This window comes from Xenopus laevis, chromosome 9_10L (genome assembly GCF_017654675.1).
Source record: "Xenopus laevis strain J_2021 chromosome 9_10L, Xenopus_laevis_v10.1, whole genome shotgun sequence".
Taxonomy (NCBI): domain Eukaryota; kingdom Metazoa; phylum Chordata; class Amphibia; order Anura; family Pipidae; genus Xenopus; species Xenopus laevis.
Genome location: NC_054387.1, coordinates 88,092,512 through 88,112,429, shown reverse-complemented (window position 1 = coordinate 88,112,429; position 19,918 = coordinate 88,092,512). Strand labels below are relative to the sequence as shown.

Here is a 19,918-nt window from a genome sequence, read left to right as displayed (position 1 = left end):
GGGGTCAATTTACCATAGCAACCATGCATTGATTTGAACAAGAGACTGGAATATAAATGGGAAAGGCCTACATAGAAATATTAGTAATAAAAAGTAGCTGTAACAATACATTTGTTGCCTTACAGGGCATATGTTGTTTAGATGGGGTCAGTGACCCCCATTTGCAAGCTGTAAAGAGTCAAAAGAAGAAGGCAAATATTTTAAAAACTATGAAAAAGAATTCATGAAGACCAATTAAAACGTTGCTTAGAATGAGCCATTCTATAACATACTAAAAGTGAACTTAAAGGTGAACCACCACAGCTGTCATAACTGATAGTTGTGGATATTCCACAGATGCTGCTGAGCAAATTGTAACCGTTCAGAGTCTGCAGCTGGATCTCTGAGCTGCCAGACCAAAATCCTGGAATGTTAAAATTCAAACTTCAATTCCGTAAAAACAGAAAGAAATAAAAAATGAAGAGCAATTGAAAAAGTATTTTTATTTCTGGTGAAAAATCTGAAAACAAGTGAACTGTAGAAAGTGTTTGGATTGGAACAGCCCCTTTAAATACGAGGAAATGGATAATGCACTGGGTAGGCTAATATGGTAGGCACCCCATGACTAAATTAAACCACAAACTAATTCTTTCTTAGACCTGTGCTCTTATTTGGAATAAAATGCACTCATCCAGGAATCTTTCTAGTGTCTCCATCTTATCTATATTGCACCTTTATTTTAGTATTTGGCCATATTTAATGCATGTGTTCTATAAATGTACAATAAGAAACTGGCAGTAGTGAACAGGTAATGTAGGATAATGAATAGAGTGTATTTCCTTACTCCTGTCAGATTCATTAGCTGGTACAGAATCCAAGGGGTTTTAGAACTACTTGTAATAATATGCTATTATATAAAATATAATGTATGCAATATGAATTCCAATTTCCATGAGTTGTTATGTTTTGCCACTTTACCATTCCGGGGTGTGGATTTTGTTTCTGCTTGCTCTTCATTACAGTGCATGAGAAGTTTTGCTGGAGCAGCAGATGCATGATAACCCTGTGATTCTGCTTACCTCTGGTTTGCTAATCTAAAGCTCAACAAAAGAGCAGAGCCACAGAACAAAGGGAATAGTCGCTGTAGGAACCAGGCATTGTTTGAAGATTAATTGCTTTTATGTGTACTTTTATTTTTGTACCATTTCACTTAGGTTTTAGGCAGATTTTATGAAAATGCATGTATTATAATTAAATTTTTTATACACTGAATAATACACAATACATAGTTTTAAAACGGCACAGAACAATACCATGGTTAATAAAAACAAGTCTTCTTTTTGTTTTAGTACTGCACATTTGTTTTTGATTCATAACTGTCTAGTATTTAAAATATTACATATGTCTATTTTATTTTACATTTAGAGCTTTGATACTCGTGGCATTTTGATTGCTGATATTTCCGAATGGGGTTGCAAGTTGTCAAACAACCCACTTAGATCAGTAACTTTGACATGTGCTTGATGTTTTGGGTGGGTACAAAGCCTCCCATTTATCAGTATTTCATCATTTGATGCTAAGGGAAATTTTACTTATTGCTCTGATTTTACCTGTGAAAACATTTCCATAAAGCATACGTGTAGATGGTACATTCCCTTTAAAGGGAACAGGGAGGTTTTGAAGCAAAATTTTTGGAATTCTTCTCCTGACACTGCATATAGAATAACAACATTTATCATGTTGTGGCTATCCATTTTAATTGTATTTGTATGTATGCCCAACATAAGAGTTTTAATTAAAAAAAAAAAATGGTAAAAACTCATCAGCGAGTTTGGAGTTAACAACCCGAAAACTCAAACTGATCGAGTTTTCCGCTGGAAAAAAAACTTGAATCACTCGAGTTTTAAAGCGGAAACCACAGGAAAAAAAACCCTGAACATCATGGATGCTATTTACATCTTCAAATGTTTCAAGGGACCTTTAGATGGTGTATTTTCGGATTTGAGCTATTTCCAGGGTCGGGGTATAATAAATATTGAAAAATTTGAGTTATAAAAAACCTGAAAAATGTGAAATTTGACAAAAAAAATCAACTCAAAAACTCAAATTTGGTGGAAAACACAACTCAAACCTTAATAATCCTCCCCTAAAACATGTAGGGGCAGATTTATCAAAGGTCGAGGTGAATTTTCGAATGAAAAAAATTCAAACTTCGACTAGGGAATAGTCCAAATTCGATTCGAATTTGAAAAAAATAAAAAAATTTTAATTTCAAAATTTATCATGTACGGTCTCTTTAAAAATTCAACTTCGACCATTCGCCATCAAAAACCTGCCGAATTGCTGCATTAGCCTATGGGGGACCTCCTAGAACCTATTTGGAGTCAATTGGTGGACTTTGAAAAATCGAAATTTTCTTTGGGAAAAACTTTGAATCGAATTTGATCGAATGCACTATTCCTTCGATTTGTACAATTGGAATTCAGCTCAATTTGGACCTATTCGATCGAAAACGGACTTAATTGTCCAAAAAAACCCAACTTTGACATAATTTCGGTTGCTCTTTTTGAATTCGAATTTCGAAGTGTTTTCGAAATTCGACCCTTGATAAATTTGTCCGTAATGTCACATATAAGTTTGTATTCATGAGATTTAAGTGATTGGGATAACATGCATAAAGCACATAAGATAAACTGAGATATAGAAAATGTAAACCTTTGTAAACTATGGTTTCATTTTAATGTAGATTTTACAGCTGCTGTTGCCCATCACTTTAGTCCATTATAGAATCATGCACATATGTTATAATTATGTATTTCATGCAGCAGTGATATTTAACTAGATATTCATTCAGGCAATTATACAAATGCAAGAATCACTATGCCAAAAGTCTACATTACAGACACACACACACCTCAAAAAATATTGGCATGTCACTAGAAGGCACTACAGGAGGTATACTAAAAATGCAGGCTGTAATTACTTAGGAATGCAATACTGCATAAACTACCCCTTGCCAATAGGACTCCACTTTAAATATATTTTTAATGAAAGCAGGGTGCCAATATCATTTTTATTTTGAGCACATTAAATTAAGTTTGTCAATAAAGGCAAAAGTAAGGAAGAATGCAAGGTTAGATAGTGTGAATGCATCAAAAGTGTAACCTTTGGTTTTTAACTTTCTAAAACCGCAGGGGGGGGGGTGTGGGGGGGTCCATGTAAGCTGTTCTAAATTGATACATTTAGTTGATACTAAATACTAGAATCCCTGAGTTTCATTAAAGGCAACTGTTAGAATTGATACAATAGTTGCTAATACTCCAGAGATGCTGCTGAGAAATGTATTAACTAAATGTTGCAAAATTGTAACAGTTTAGAGTCTGCACCTGAATTACTGAGCTGCCAGACTCAAACATCACAGTCAGGAACGTTAAAGGGGTGGTTCACCTTTTAAGGGGTTGTTCACCTTCAAACAACAAGTTGTTTTCACCAGAAATAACGACTTTTTCCAATTCATTTCTACTTTTTATTTGTGACCGTTTTTCTAATATTGAAGTGTAAAGATTAATTTTTCACCTTCTAAATCATCTCTGGCGGGGGGGGTCGTCAACCATTTTAGCCGACGCAAGACAGAGGTAAGGCATTTGGGGAGATTGGTCGCCGCAAAGACGAGGCGATTAGTCGCCAGGCGACTAAATCTCCCCAAATCGCCCAGTGTGGCCTTACCCTAATGGATACATTTCTTATCTTTGTCCCTGCTGAGCAGAATCTCTGGGTTTCATTACAGGCAGCTGTTAGAATTGATACAATAGTTGCTAATACTCCAGAGATGCTGCTGAGATGTATCAACTAAATGTTGCAAACTTGTAACCGTTCAGAATCTGCACCTGAATTACTGAGCTGCCAGACTGAAACACCAGGGACAGGGACATTAAATTTTAAACTTGGATTTTGGAAAAACAGTAAAAAAATAAATAATGGAAAGTAATTGAAAAAAGTCTTATTTCTGGCGAACAATCTGAAAACAACTGAACTGAAAAAAAGTGTTTGGAAGGTGAACAACCCCTTTAAGGTAACTTCTATTATATTATAGAACGGCCAAGTCTAAGCAACTTTCCAATTGGTTTTCATTATTTATTTTTTATAGTTTTGCCTTTTCCTTCTGACTCTTTGCAGCTTTCAAATGGGTGTCACTGACTCCCTTCTAAAAGACAAATGCTCTTTAAGGCTACAAATGTATTGCTATAGCTACTTTTTTTTACTGATCCTTCTATTCAGGCCCTCTCATATTCCAGTCTCTTATTCAAATCAATGCATGGTTGCTAGGGTAATTTGGACTCTAGTTACCAGATTGCTTAAGATGCAAATTGAAGAGCTGCTGAATAAAAAGCTAAATAACTTAAAAACAACAAATAATAAAAAGTGAAAACAAATTGCAAATTGTCTCAGAATATCACTCTCTACATCATACTAAAAGTTATCTCAAAGGTGAACAACCCCTTTAAACTTAAATTTGAAAAAATGGAAAGTTATTGAAAAAAAGTCTTTATTTCTGGAGAACAATCTGAAAACAATTGAACTAAAAAAAGTGTTTGGAAGGTGAACAAACCTTTTAATTGCAGATACTTTCAGCTCCCTCTCCTCAATGTGTTATTTAGGTTAGCACACAAAACATGAAGATGGGAGGGCTGCCTCGTACCACACCACCAACCCAAAAGCCACCAAGTCCGCCAATGACTGGCAAAGGAACTCTTGGGTAAGTGAGGCAATTTCTCTGTGTCTGGTGCTAAATGACCCTCTATGCAATTTAGCATGAATGCCCACATTCCTATTCTGCCATCTTAATCAGTTTCCTGCAGAATTCTTCCCCCCCCCTTGCTCTTTCCCCAAACACACAGACTGTTACAGGTTGTTAGCTGTTAAATGTTTTACTTGACTACTTAGCTAAGGCTCCTAAATGCTTGGCACATTTTAATTCCTCTGATTATCAAAGCAATTGCGTTCTGAAATTCATAGGACTGAATATGGTAATATTCTTCATAATGGCTTGAAAACTTTTCAGATCATTTATGTTTCAAACTGAAATAAAAGTGTTGTTGTGTTTTATGTGCATGATGTTTCTTTTTTTCCCCCCAATAACTGTTCTGTGTGAAAAAGCATTGAAGGAAGTACTTGCTATATAATTAGTAGTAATAATACTGTACTGTAATACTTCTAAACGCCCCTGTTTAGAATTTCCACAGCTTTTAGTTGCTAGGGCCCTAGTTACCATAGCAACCCTAGGGTATAATGTTAACTATAATTTGAAAACTATGGAAAAAAAAAAAACTTTAAAAAGCTGGTAAAAATAGGTCATTTTATAATATGTAAAAAGTTTAGGCAAACTCTTCTTTTGATACAATTCAAACATCATCATAAAATAATGGCTAGTACTATTTTTCTGTGTGTTGTGTAAAGCAAGGGCAAGGGTTTTTACCTATGTTTCAGAACAGTTCTATAGATTTCCAATGTGTGTGTTCCAACTGCAAAGCTGCATATGAACATCCCTTTTAGCACAACTGCCACTTTTTCTCTGCTTATATTTTCCATAGTATTTCCGATGTGTGTGTTTCGGTGCAATTTAAGTAATAATAAGACCTGTTTGTGTACCTAGATTTTGCAATCGGTCAAGGAAATTAAATGGAAGAAATATAACTAATACAACTGATAAAGATAGAACTGATAGAACAGAAACCAAACTTAAGAAAAAAAAAAGTACTTTTAGCGAGTTCCTGGAAGACTGTTTCCCATTTTATTTGTAAATGTAATTGAGATCATTTGAGTTCCTAATAACGAGAATACTAGTTCAAACACCCTCACCAAAAAAAACATACATTTTTCTAATACAAATTCTATGGCAAGTAATTTCTTCAAGTGACTTTTGTTTGTTGGAATTCAGATTTGAATGTTGCCTCAGTTTGCAGCTAATGCTCTGCCAGTTGTTTAGCAGTGAAGGGGTTGAAAGGTTTTTAAAGAAAAGGTGAGTGCTTATGAAAGGAAGGCATTCCTTATTCCAGCTCTGTACTATTGCTGGTAATTATTCAATTTGAAATCTTCTCAAAGGGACAACTGGGAATAAGGTGTCCTGACGCCTCAGGTTTTGGGATGTCGCAATGGAAGTTCACATTTTTGCTTTTTTTTTTTATCTATGTATTTTTTTCTTGAAGGCGACACTCACCCTATCGCACACTGGAGCCTGTGCGTCCCCCTGTGGTACCAAATGACTATGTACCAAGCCCCACACGTAACATGGCTCCCCCTCAGCAACAGAGCCCTGTTAGAACAGCTTCAGTCAACCAGAGGAACCGCACATACAGGTATTTTGGTATTTGTGCCAATTTTTGATTGGCAGATTCCTAACACTATTCTGGTACTGTCAAGCAAAAAATACATCTTGTGAGTCTCATATTAGGGTTCTCTATTCACATACCTCTCATCTGATATACTTGCGTTTCACTTATATATGGCGATAAGGAATAGAGCATTTACATTTAACTTTCATGTAAGATGCCATGTATTCCATCACTAAGCCATAATTTACTGTCTTGGGAGAGTAGATGAGTTGTTGCTTTTATATTGGTCTGATTTTTTACGACTCATCTGAATTTGACACTACTGTGCATCTCAGCCCTGTTACACTCTAATTATTCAGAACAGGAAAGGGAAGCAACTAACTTTAACAAACATTTTATTGCTGAACTCCTTCACTACTACAGAGCATGTAAGGTCTTTTCAAGCCCCTGCCTGTGCATTTAAATTGTAATGTGAATGTTTTGCAGTTTTTTCATTTCTGTCTTATATATATATTTGACAGTTTGTTAAGCCTAAACAGTTTTATTGTTAAGTTTGACTTTTTGGGGGGTTTAGTCTATGTGTGTCTTCTGTTCCTGAGCATGTAGTTTTGACCTTGAAAATATTCTGTTATATGTATAGTAAATCATATGTTTCTTAAGCTTTGATGGTTTATTTTTTTTAACAGACTTTTCTTTGATACAGTACCACCATAAACATACAATATATAAACATATATTTTTATTATTAAAGTATATAAACATACTCAAATATACACCCTCAACTACATTTCATTGCCTCTTTAAATTACGAATTTCAACGTGAGTCAACCTATTTTCGTATAGAAGAACCACAACAGTTTAGCAAACAAAGCTTTATGTTAAAGCAACAATAACACCAAAAAGTAAAGGTGTTTTAAAGTAATGAAAATATCACATACTGTTGCCTTGCATTGGTAAAACTGATCTGTTTGCTTCAGAAACACTACTATAGTTCATGTAAACAAGCTGCTGTGTAGCAATGCTGTGTAAATTCCTTGTTTCCTTAAAGTTGCAGTGATTGATGCTACCTGTACATTAGAGGCATGTTTTAATAATCAAAAAACATCCAGAATTTCTTCCACTAGATGTTTTTGATGTGATGGTCTTTTGGTTACAGATTTTCAGCTTACCGTACTTTAGGGGAGTTTCTTACTTGACAGTTCTTGTGCAACATGGAAATTACAGTTGTGGCCAAAAATATTTGCACCTTTGCACTATTTTTTCAAATAATGGAGCAGGTTTGCCAGAAGATCTCTGAAAATAACTATGCAATTTTATTCACACATACAGGTATGGGATCCATTATCTGGAATCCAGAAAGATCAGAATTACAGAAAGGCTGTCTACCATAGACTCCATTATAATCAAATAATCCAAATTTTTAAAAAAGGATTTCTCTGTAATAATAAACCTTGTACTTGATACAAAACTAAGATATAATTCATCCTTACTTTAAGCAAAACCAGCTTATTTGGTTTTTTTCATGTTTAAATTATTTTCTAATAGAGTTAAGGTATGAAGATCCAAATGACGGAAAGATCTGTTATCCAGAAACCCCCAGCTCCCAAGCATTCTGGATAACAAGTCCCATACCTGTATAATCTTTTTTTTTTGCAGCAAAGCAAAACATAAACCTTGGAAACAATTACTAACTCTTAGCTTATTCCACACACAAGTCCTAAAATGTCCTGGGCAATATTAGTGGCATCTTTTAGACATTGTAAGAGATATTGGGATTTCAAGCAGGTGATTCTTCTTGAATTTGTAGATTCTCGCTACTGTATTGTGTCTATGTGCACCACATGGACCATGGAGAAAAGATAAGAATAAATGGACAATCTCAAGGCTGTAAATGCATCATTCACCAACTCAATAAAAGGGAGCTGTGTGGCGTGAAACCCTGCAAGATTTCACTGTTGCTAGGGAAACTTAAGAATGTCATACTGGAGTTTTCCAAAATACACCTAAACAAGCCAAATCTGTTGGAAAATGTATCCTGTGGACAAATGAGATAAAATTAGAGCTATTTGGCAAAGTATAACCTCCCTGTGTTTACATTGACAAAATGAAGCTTTCAAAGGAAAGAACACTGCCCCTAGATTCAAACATGGAGGAGGTTTACTGATGCTTTTTGGGGTTGCCTTGGTGCCCTTGCAAATGGGTGCCATGAGTCTCTGCATGGCGTCATGAAATTTGTATATAATCTGCATTTTAAAAGCACCATATTGATCCCATACTTCAAAAATCACCCAGGTCAGAGGCAAAATGCTGGACTGGATTCTGTTGAATACTTGTCGAGATCTAGTTCATTCAGGGCATTAGATGTGCTTCATTTCATTTATTATTTCCAAGAATAATACATTTAGGTGTCAGTTTTGAATGGGATAAATAGTTCTATGTTATTAACAGGGAGAGTTAGTTGTCAGTTATTTGAAAAAAGTGCCAATATTTTTGGCCACGAATGTATAAAGCAACACTAACACTAAAATGTAATCAAATCCTCTAGTTCTTATTACTTTTTTTCTTTTTTGCAGCTGGTGTTTCACCCAAGTGACTTCCTAAACAATACTAACTTTTTTTTGTACTTTCAGGTGTTTTTTTTTTTTTTTTACCTTTTTGAACATTAATAAAACCTTCTTAAACTTTGCACTAAAAAAAACTATCTGGACAAATCTAACTTCACACAATTGCTAAATAGTCATTGTTTTTCATATTTTTGACAACCCTTATATTCCCATATTATTTCCTTTCACACCTTCCTCTCTATCTAGCATCAGAATTGGTTCTGAGATTGCAAGGTACTGTCTCCTTTCTTCCATGTGCAGTTTTCAGTAGTATGGGCTCCAGGCAGACTCAGTGGCAATTTAAAGGGCTTATTATTGTAATCCTGCCACTCATTAAGGCAAAATTACCTGCTAGTTTCCTGTGGTACATTGGATTATCCTGCTTGTTGCAGCAATACAAATGCACCTACGTACCCTGGGATTCTTGAATGAGAAGTACTGTACATACACCTTCACCCTGCAGTTACCACTCAAGTGCTAATCGTGGGTGCTTGCTTGTGCAGGTTGCTTCCCATTCATGTCAAAGTAATGTGATTGGAGCAGGTAGCACATGTTGATCGCTGCCACATGTATCCACAAAGATTCAAATATAGGGTATTGACTGTTAATCTTAAATATTTTATTGACACATAGCACCTAACTCTATATGTTCAATTCTTGTAGTAGCAGTGGGAGTAGTGGAGGCAGTCATCCCAGTAGCAGGAGCAGCAGCCGTGAAAATAGTGGAAGCGGGAGTGTGGGCGTCCCCATTGCTGTCCCCACCCCTTCTCCTCCAAGTGTTTTTCCTGGTAAGATTGCTTTAAATTATGGTGTTCCTGCTGCAAACATTCTTATTCCATCTAAAAGAATACTGCTTTCCACATTTTTCCATCATGTAGGTTAGCGCTGCCATGCTGGTGATAGCATATTGTAGGCTATATTAGAACACTGTGCATAAAACCCATAAAGAGTCTAGGAGAATACTTTTGAATGCAAGCAGTATAGCAGCTCCAACTACTGTTGTAAGTGTGGGGATGTCCACTCATACTATGGCCCAGATTTTCTGTCTGTTGGTAATAGAATAATAAACCTGTATATAAATTGTTTTATAAGTTCTAAATGTGTGATAGGATTTTTTTTGGAGGCAGTTACATCAAATTTCAAATACTGAAATCTGTTTTTGAATGTGTCCAGGTATGGTATTTTTTTCAAACGGTTACACAAATGTCATCACCCTTTATAGACAGGCATTTTCCAGTGCATGAAGCTCTTCCACTGCTTGCTTCGAATGACGAGTACTAGTTTTTTTTTTTTACTAAATACCTAACCGTGAAGTTCCTGATAGCATCTCTAATACGTCTAACTTTATTTCCTTATTAACTTCACATCTTCCTCTTTCCACGTAGCCCCCGCTGGCTCAGCTGGCACTCCTCCTATCCCTGTTACCTCCACTTCTGCCCCTGTCTCACATCCCCCTGCTGCTACTGTCCCTCCCTCCTCAACCACCCCTGATGCTGCTGTAGGAGCACAACCCCCTGCTGATGGTTTCACCTCTCCAACTCCCCCTGCTGCTTCCTCTGCTCCTCCTACAGGTGAGTGTGTGGAGATGCTCACATTGTGGGCCTGGAAGTGAAATATTCAAGTGAAGCACACACACATCTCTATGCACAGATTCCTGTGTACCATGTTCAGTCGCACATTTGCATGTTTTACACGTCCTGTTTAATTAAACCTGTATATTTTATACTGCACAGTCAATTGCTTATTTTTCAAAGCATGTTGCCTTTTAAATATTTCCATCTTATTATCTGTATTGTTAATCTTGCATGTAATTCCAGTTTATTCTGTATGTAAAACTATGTAAGGTCAGCAGTGCAAATTAGGGAAAGAGAAATTATACTTATATTAATTTAGGTATAGGGTTCGTAATAATAAACAGGAATATATATTTTACAGATGTACATAACCTAAAATTGCAATTGCAGAGTGTGGTAGTACATCACATTCAAATGGTAAACCTCTTAGATTAGGAAAGTATATTTTTTGTGTATGCACTACTCTCTGTATATTTGTTATTACTGACATCTAAAAGAAGGGAACAGCTGCTTCAGGTACTGTATATTTAATAAGTGCTACTAGTAACAAACCTTAAAACTTCCAGCATGACATAACAAAAATGTTGGTGATACACATTCAAATGTGTTTGTTTTTACTGGGTTTCAGAAGATTCGGTCTCATACGAACCTGTCCAGAACATTTGGTGGCTGACCACAACATGGCAGTCATGACATCATATCAGATGTGGATATGATGTACAAAGCACTGGATGTACAACTTTCCGTTAGCAGTTGGCATCTGCCTATGACACATTTAGGTAACATTGAAAAAAAGTGTATTTGAGGGCGAGACGACTTTACATAGTACATCATTATAATTGTAAATTACTGAATAATTATAATGGTCTGCATCTAAGTTTTTTTTAATCTAGAAGAAAATATACACTTGCTTGCTAATGGTATTCATTAATAGGATATTAGCTATGACATCCCATGGTTGATTTGCCACCTTGCTGTTGCACCCTTATCTGAATTATGCAGTTGTTCCTCTCAAACCAGTTGTCAGACTAGCCTAGCTCTCTTTCTACTACACTACAGGACTTCTCAAATTTAAAAAAAAAAAAGTTGGAAATACTATAAATCAGAAAAATGTTACGTATGAAATATGAATTAAAATATTCTAATTACAAAAACAAGGTTGTCTTTTTCAGTAGCAACTTGGCATCAGGTATTTCTTTGTGCATTAAAAACAAAGCACAAGAAACAAACAACGTCAGATTCATTACCACGTACAATACCAATAGTTTTCAAATTTTGGAAATTATGAATAAACATTGGCCAGTGCTTTTCGAGGACACTACCCTGAATTCTATACTACCGGAAAAATGTTAAAAGCGAAGCCCTAACCATAGAGATTTACTCACTAGGAGCCATTTCCAAACCATGTGTCCCAAAACCTGAAAGCAATAAAAATTTTCTAATTATTTATTGCACAGCACTTTAGTTTTTTTGTATTAGTATTTCTTCAGCCAATATATGAAATGTTAATGAATTGGTGCTTTAATTGATTCTAGTCATCGCTTTCTAATTAGTATAATCTATTTACTATTTTAAGTAATGAATTAATATTTATACACGGCACTTTAGTTATTTAGATTTCACTAGTAGCATTTGTACTTTATACACCAATGAGGTTGATCAACTAGTGAAATTTTTTTATTAATATTAAATTCCCTAATTTAATTTATTATCATTACATATGAATAAAGGAGTAAGAGTGGTAAATTGATAGTATATTAGGTCAAAACAGGGTACTTTTTTTCTTTTTTTTAATCATATTTGTGCTGACTCAGGTCAGACCTCTGTTTTGATCCTCGGTTTAAATTATTAGAAGGTAACTAAGGTGTCAATGCCTTGCTACTTCATCAGGTATTTCTTTGTCGCATGAGTATATTCCATGAAATGTGGATGAAAAATTGCTAAGTACAGCTTGAAAAATTATCTACTCTGTGTAATGAAATTGCTGACAAACTGCTGCACTTAAAGGAGAAGTCAACCTGTACGGGGAAAAAAAATGCATAGGCCCTTCTCTCCCGCCCGGCCTACCTGCCCCCCCCCGGGCAAATGCCGCTAACTTGTTACTCACCCCTCGGCGCAGGTCCTCTGCTGCTTAGTTCACGGGCGACATCTTGTCCCGAGCGCTCTTTTTCCTGCTTTGGCCGGTGTTTTTTGGCGCATGCGCAGTACAAGCCATTTACCAGAAAGTCACGAAGTTTCCGGAAAAAAAGATCGGAAACTTCGTGACTTTCGGGCGCATGCGCAGTTGGAGTCATTTGCCCGTACGGAGCTACTGCGCATGTGCCCGAAAGTCACGAAGTTTTCGTGATGAAGCAGCAGATCAGCAGCTAGGCTGAAGTCTGTTTTTGCTTGTGTGACTGCAGGGCTGTCATTGACTATCCCCCTCCTACTGTGCCTCTGGAAGGGAGCGATAGGACATGCCCACCTCTCATTTGAAACACTGACATGGGACATAGCAGATCTATGGGAAACTTCAATAAAGGGGCCATTTTTGAAAATATTATTTTTTTAGTAAAACCAGCACCATATATTGTCCATTATTGCCTACAAGACCTGAGTGGATTTTAGTTATGCCATATGCCGCCTTTAGATCATGACTTGCTTATCAAGAGGTAGTTATTTAATTCAAATGTATTTACTGGCAAAAAAGGAGGTGTCCGCTTTAAAGTAACTGGGTAATAAACAGCATATAGTGCTATTGCTTTTTATACTAATTTGCCCTTTAATTTGTCCCATTAACTTCAATGATATACAGAAATCTTTAGTGGTGTAAAATAATGGTATAATTTATGTCCTACTGATATACTTTTTATTCCGTTGATTAGCAATTTCTGTGGGAAAAACAGAACTCAATACACTTTTTTGGCATGAAATATTTTGCTCACTTTTAAAAATATGCCCAATAAGGGGCATCATTTATTATTGGTTCTTTGCAGATGGGCTGGGTTGAGACAGGACTGCAACACAATGTTTGACCTAAATAACAAGTAGATATGTGGCAGGGCTAGTTCTACTGTGTAACCCTAGGATGGTGACATTTCTGTGAGGGACATAGAAATCTTTTTCCAGTTTATGTTTTGTTGACAGCTTATTTTAGAGCTGACAGTGCTGCTATACTGCAGCCTTTCAACTACCTTAGTACTTCATGGCCAAACTGTTTCTTAGGAAAATACTGATTTTGTATTCTTTTTATGAATATGCAAAAAAATATTCCTCAAATAATACCTAAGCATTGCACCATATTCTTTTCAGTTGTAATCATTTTTCCCCTTTTAGGGCATCCTGCACAGTTTTACAGTATGAATAGACCAGTATCTCGGCACAATCCACCAGCAATCGGAGGCTCTCTGCCCTATCGGCGTCCTCCATCGATGACCTCTCAGCCCAGCCTTCAGAACCAGATAAATGGAGGGCCTTTTTACAGCCAAAACCCAGGTAAGGGAGATTATGAAAGCATCATTAATAAAGACGCATAAAATGCAGGATTCAGTTAGGGATTCAACCATCTGTGTAAGAGAATACAAGAAAAAACATTATTGTATGAATTTTCCTTGTAATGATTGCTTAAGATGGTCATAAATATGGAGATCCGCAAGGTCGCCAAACGAGAGGTTCTCTCCCCGATATGCCACCAAACAGGTGGTAAGATTGATTGGTTGATTCAGTGCTCGACCCAACGGGATTTCTAAGCCCTGCTGATCGACATCTAGCCGACTTTTGTAAAGATTTCGATCGTGGAAGCCCATGTGAGGGCCCCATACACTGGGCAATAAACCGCCGAATTAATCTGTCAGCAGCTTTTGTCTGCCCGAATATAAGGGCCTTTAGAGCAGGAATTTGATCAATATAAGCCTCCGATTCTTAGGAGGTGGGGCTTATTAATGACTGATAGTGTCATCATCATGCCCTTTACCCTTTTTAAACTACATTGCACATTAGTAATGGAACTAAGAATTGACCTTAAAATTACTTTGAAAACTTACATTTATTTCACAGTTGACTACAGTTATAATTATATTTTAAGGCTCTTTCTTTCAGTTTAGGCTTTTCTCCAGTAGTCAAATGCAGAGTAACACAGATTAAGGGCTGACAAAGTTCAGTTAGATGGTACTAATTGCTAGTTCCACACAGGGCTGCTCATTAGCTTTTCTCTACATACTACGCAGATGGAAAAAAGTGATGTACACCATTTTCGCTGATGGTGCCAGCCTGTAAGAACACACTTGGAGCCAATTTAAGCACGAATTCACAAAAGTTTTAATTTATGTGACAAAATCTGCTCTGTGTGTATGCTCACAGGCTGACAACCATGTCAGTGCACTTGTAAGAGAGCGATTTGGAGTGCATCGACTTTTCTCCGCCTGTGTAGAAAATGCAGACTTTTTTTTATACTAAGGTATCACATGTATTAGTGTCAATACCCAGTCCTCACCCACGTAAATCATTGATAACAAAATTGCCTAGTGTCTGGAATTACTACTATATATCTTTACAGTGGTTGTAATAGGTATACCTGTGGACATTTTATACCTCACCAGCAATGCACACAAAAACACTTTAAAGGGGACCTGTCATCTTAAAGGAGAAGGAAAGTTGTCTTGCACTTTGGGGTGCCAAATGTTAGGCACCCCCAAGTGATTGCATTTACTTACCTGATACCCCAGGCCAGTGCTCCTATCTTTCTTCACGTGGCTGTGCATGCGCAGTAGAGCGAAAAGCCGAACTTTAACTAAAAAGTCAGCTATTTCATTCTACTATGCATACATCTGCCAAGTGAAATTGGAAGAAAGAGGAAGACTATTGCTCCATGGTGCTCACTGGTATAACCCCAAGCAGGTGCAGTTTTCTGCTGATCGGAGCACTGGCCCAGGGTTTCAGGTAAGTAAATACAATCACTTGGTGGTGCCTAACATTTGGCACCCCCAAGTGCAAGACGACTTTCCTTCTTCTCCTTTAAGAAATAATTCCAAATCCTATTTTATTATGTTGTTCAAGCAAAATAAACTTAAAATAATAAAACTATTTAAATCTTGTTTTCTTTAGTCTTAGAACTCACAATCCCAGCAAGCTGGCATGCGCCATTTTGTGGACATTGTTATTGAGACAAGCTTTGCATCATGCCAAAATCTTGGAATCTTTTCTGAATAAAAACAATTACCTGTGTGCAAGGGCCCTTTTGTGAAATCATCAGATTAGTTTTCTGTGCTTTGTTGCTATCTCCAAGCATTTTTGATACAGAGCAGCTATTCATATTGTCAATAAAACAACTTCTTTTTAGTGTCACATGCTCCACCTCCTCCCTCCATTCTACAAGTAACGCCACAGCTGCCTTTGATGGGATTTGTGGCTAGAGTTCAAGAAAACAGTAAGTTCAACTTTTCAGCTTCGTCCACATGTTTAATTTCCACATGAGTTACATTTTCAGCCTGAGCAAATGTTAAAGTGCTTTAAAAGAGGAACTCCACCCAAAAATTGTTTGTGTACTGAAGGAAAATGTAATTCTTTCCAATATACATGAATTAATCATTGTCAGCTGTTTTAAGGTTATTTGTAATTTCAGCTGAAAACAGTATTTTTTCTTTCTTTTTTGAACTGCTGATTCTGACTCTTAAAACAATGTCAGAACCAGCAGGGAAGAAACTAGAAAGGTTTAGACCAACACCCCTATTAAACAGCAATTACATTTACACTCTTACACTTTGATTTCGTGTAAATCAAATGAAAGTTTTGATTTAATCTATTATATAATTATGTACAATTATATCATGCCTGTTATGCAACAAAACATTTTGGGTGGAGTTCCTCTTAAGTCAGCTGTTCAGAAATTGAACATAGACTGTTATAACTAATATAGCCTATTAATAATTGCTGCTAATAATTGTTTTTTATGATCCTCCCTGACTTTTCTGCAGAATTATTTAAGATACTCCATGTATGATGCTTGCAAGGTAGATCATTAGATTACCAGTATAGTATATAGCCACCTCACTTCACCTAGTAACACACCTAGATCTTACTCCCACAATGTTTTACATTTTAAGGGAGGTTGGTAAGGCGACAGGTAAGACATCTTGTAGAATCTGCCTTTATTATGGGAGGTAGTTAAAAGGAATCTGATGGGTAAGGGCAAGACTGAGATTGGGATTGCAGACTTCTGTTTATCCAGAGTTTATGGCAGTTCAGTCATTGCAATGAGGGCAAGTTGTTTCTGATAAGTAAGTCTTGGGGTGCACCAACTTTAAAGGAGAATTCAACCTTTGGGAAAAAAAAACCCATACCCCCACACCAGGTAGACCCCCCTCCTCCCCCCCAGGCTAACTACCCCCCTGGGAAATGCCCCATACCTTATACTTACCCCTCTGCGCAGATTCTTTACGCGTCCATCTTCTGGCTCCTCGGTGAGCTGACTGGGAGATTGGCAATCTCATTCAATTTTGATTGTCGAAAACCCGGCAAACTGCTCCAACTGCACATGCGCCGAAAATACCGATCTCCCAGTCAGCTTACAGAGGAGCCGGAAGATGGATGTGTGCAACTCCACTGGAAGAATCTGCGCCGAGGGGTAAGTATAAGGTATGGGACATTTCCCTGGGGGGGGGGGAGTTAGCCTGGGGGGAGGAGGATGGGGGGTCTACCTGGGGTGGAGGGTACAGGTTTTTTTAATCCACGGTTGAATTCTACTTTAAGAGGGGTTAATTTTTTAGAAAATAGGAAAGCTGTCATTCTGCCAAAGTGCTGCTTGTTTCATTAATTTATGTGCCTGTCGGTATATTGTGGGGCTCATTTATAAACACTGGGCAAATTTGCTTCTGGGCAGTAACCCATAGCAACCAATCAATGATTAGTTTTTTTCAGTTAGCTGCAGGTTGAATATTGAGAGCATTGTCTGGTTGTCATGGGTTACAGCCCAGGATCAAATTTGCCCCGTGTTTATAAATGAGTTTTTTTTGTAGTTTAAGCAGCAGGTTGGAAAAGCCAGGGAGTGTTAAGTGCCTGACATGGTGCATATTAGGCATTAGTGATACAGGACCAACGTTTGAATAAAGGGGAATATGTTTTTTCTTTCATCATTTGGCCCAGTATGGATCATTTGGGCAAATAAAAATACAAATTGCTAGCCCATTGAACCAAAAGCTGTATAGGTGATCTCGATTTTTCTCCCCCCTCCCCATAGTAACAGAAACCCCGCCTCCACCACCTCCTGCAGAAGAGCCTGTCTTTGACGAATCACCTCCCCCTCCTCCCCCTCCAGAAGACTATGAAGAAGAAGAGGCTGCTGTAGTAGAATACAGTGATCCATATGCTGAAGAAGACCCCCCTTGGGCTCCAAGGACTTATTTAGAGAAAGGTGTGTAAAGCAGCTGTGTCTCTTTTGTGCCAGCAGTGAATGTAGTCAGAAAGGAAGGAATGATCTTATTGGCTAGATAATACATAGTGGAGTAACATTCTGACAAAGTATTGGCAACATATTTGGAAGAGTGGCGTAAAAGCTATGGCCATTATTCACATTAGAGTGTCATAGACATGACATTGATGCAAAATAGAATATTGTATTAGCTATATTCCAGGTTTAAGCCATACATACTCCCATTTGTTTCCGAATTGCTACTCCCTAGACTCAATCACAAAATACTGGGCTCATATTTTTTTTTTTTTTTTAGTTGTTGCTATTTACGACTACGCGAAAGACAAAGAGGATGAGCTATCCTTTCAGGAAGGAGCCATAATATACGTGGTCAAGAAGAATGATGATGGGTGGTACGAGGGAGTCATGAATGGAGTGACGGGGCTTTTCCCAGGCAACTATGTGGAATCTATCATGCACTATTCTGAATGATGATGACACACGGCCCAGTGAAACTCTCCAGCTGACTTCCCACATTTACATGGGCCTTTTGTGGGGCCAAACAAGTGAATGAATGGAGATCAAATTTTTATTTTATGATTACAAATTAGTGGTGCAAGTTATTTGAACAAAGTGTTCTTTCATCGCAGCAGCTCTGGTTTATTGAAATAATTTTCTTTTTGTTGGGGAAAAAAAAAAAAAGAAAGAAAAAAAAATCCTGGCATTGCTTATCCTTGTTTTGTCTTTTCTACCCCCAAAGTTCCAAGATCAAGGGATGTAATTACGGGTAATGTACCCTGTCATTTCCAAGTATTTGATATGCGTTTCTTGCTGTACCGTTTATGCAGCTGAAGTAGTTCTTGCCGGATCTTGAGTCTTGTAAACTGCTCTGCGGTCACATTGTACGAGGAATGAAATTGACCTTTGAACAAGTGAGGAGCCTAAGGCAGATTTTGAGTTTCAGTACAAATGTATTTTTTCAGCATAAGCACAATAAAGTGTAACACCTGCATCACCCACCAAAGATCTAGAATCTATACCTAGGCCAAGGTGCAATAATCCTTCATCTGTGGCACATAATGGCATCAATTCTTCCCTACTTCTCTTAATCACTACCACGTGGGGAATTTCTTTACGTTGCCGCCGCGATTCTTTAAATACAAAATGGATTCGGATGAATGTGGCGCGTTTAACAATCGCGACCTAAACCAGCTGCAGTTTTCCAGTTTTAGGAATAACACATTGGCATGATTACAGTAAAGCTGTATAGTTAATGCAAACAGTGTATATGATTTTGGTATTAAGACAACCTTGTGTATTATTTCGTATCCATTGCTGAAACTGGAAGCGACATCTTTTGAGAGAAGAGTGTTTGTTGGAGCAGTAGGTTGCACAGGCCTGTGTAGTGACACTACGACAATGCATTGCAGCCTTCTCTGCCATAAAGGTTGATTCAATTTTACCAGATTTCTGGTGTTTGGAAAATAAAAAGTAATAAGCTACACAATAAAGGTTTTGTTCGTTTCTTGAATTTTGCGAATATAATTATGCATGCTTGCTTGAGTGTAAAAAAAAAAAATATATATGTGTATATATAGTGACTTGCATTTCAGTCCCCTGTTCGATTTTTTTGGAAGGATAAACTATTCAATTCCTGTATTGTTCCAAAGACATCTGTCCATCCCTCCATGATATTGCACATGTCCAATGAGCTCTGTGTCCATATAGGCAATAGATTGCAGACCAAATTCTTATACCCGTATGCAAATAAATCTATGAGGGTGACATCTGTCCTTTGCACAAATTGATCTTTTTATAAACTGCTCTCGGGATATTAATGGCATGGGCTGTAAAAGCCGTAACATCAAAATCCAAGTTTTGCACCCAATTTCATGGTAAAATTATTATATAAATGATTACTAAGAAATCATTGTCATATTATGCTATTTCTATTTGATTTAGAACAGAAAGTGTTCTCTCCAGTTTTTTCCCTCCTACTGCTTCGGGGGGAGGGGGGGCAAGTGCAACCTTTTGGGAAACTAGAGA

The 19,918-nt window shown here is 37.2% G+C and overlaps 1 protein-coding gene across 14 annotated transcripts in view; it reads left to right on the top strand.

Annotated features, from left to right (window-relative positions):
* The window catches only part of abi2.L (abl-interactor 2 L homeolog), a 32,850-nt gene extending 13,447 nt beyond the window's left edge, over positions 1-19,403 (top strand). For 2 of the 14 annotated variants that reach the window (XM_018236106.2, XM_018236108.2), the window contains 8 exons: positions 4,638-4,735; positions 6,186-6,335; positions 9,578-9,702; positions 10,300-10,485; positions 13,804-13,962; positions 15,806-15,892; positions 17,702-17,875; positions 18,189-19,403. In XM_018236106.2, coding sequence (XP_018091595.1) covers positions 4,638-4,735; positions 6,186-6,335; positions 9,578-9,702; positions 10,300-10,485; positions 13,804-13,962; positions 15,806-15,892; positions 17,702-17,875; positions 18,189-18,364 — 1,155 coding nt within the window. In that variant the 3' untranslated portion in view covers positions 18,365-19,403. The remainder of the gene's footprint in view (positions 1-4,637; positions 4,736-6,185; positions 6,336-9,577; positions 9,703-10,299; positions 10,486-13,803; positions 13,963-15,805; positions 15,893-17,701; positions 17,876-18,188) is intronic. The other 12 variants (XM_041577284.1, XM_041577287.1, XM_041577283.1 and 9 more) reach the window with 7 other exon arrangements.
* The last annotated feature ends 515 nt before the right edge of the window (positions 19,404-19,918 follow it).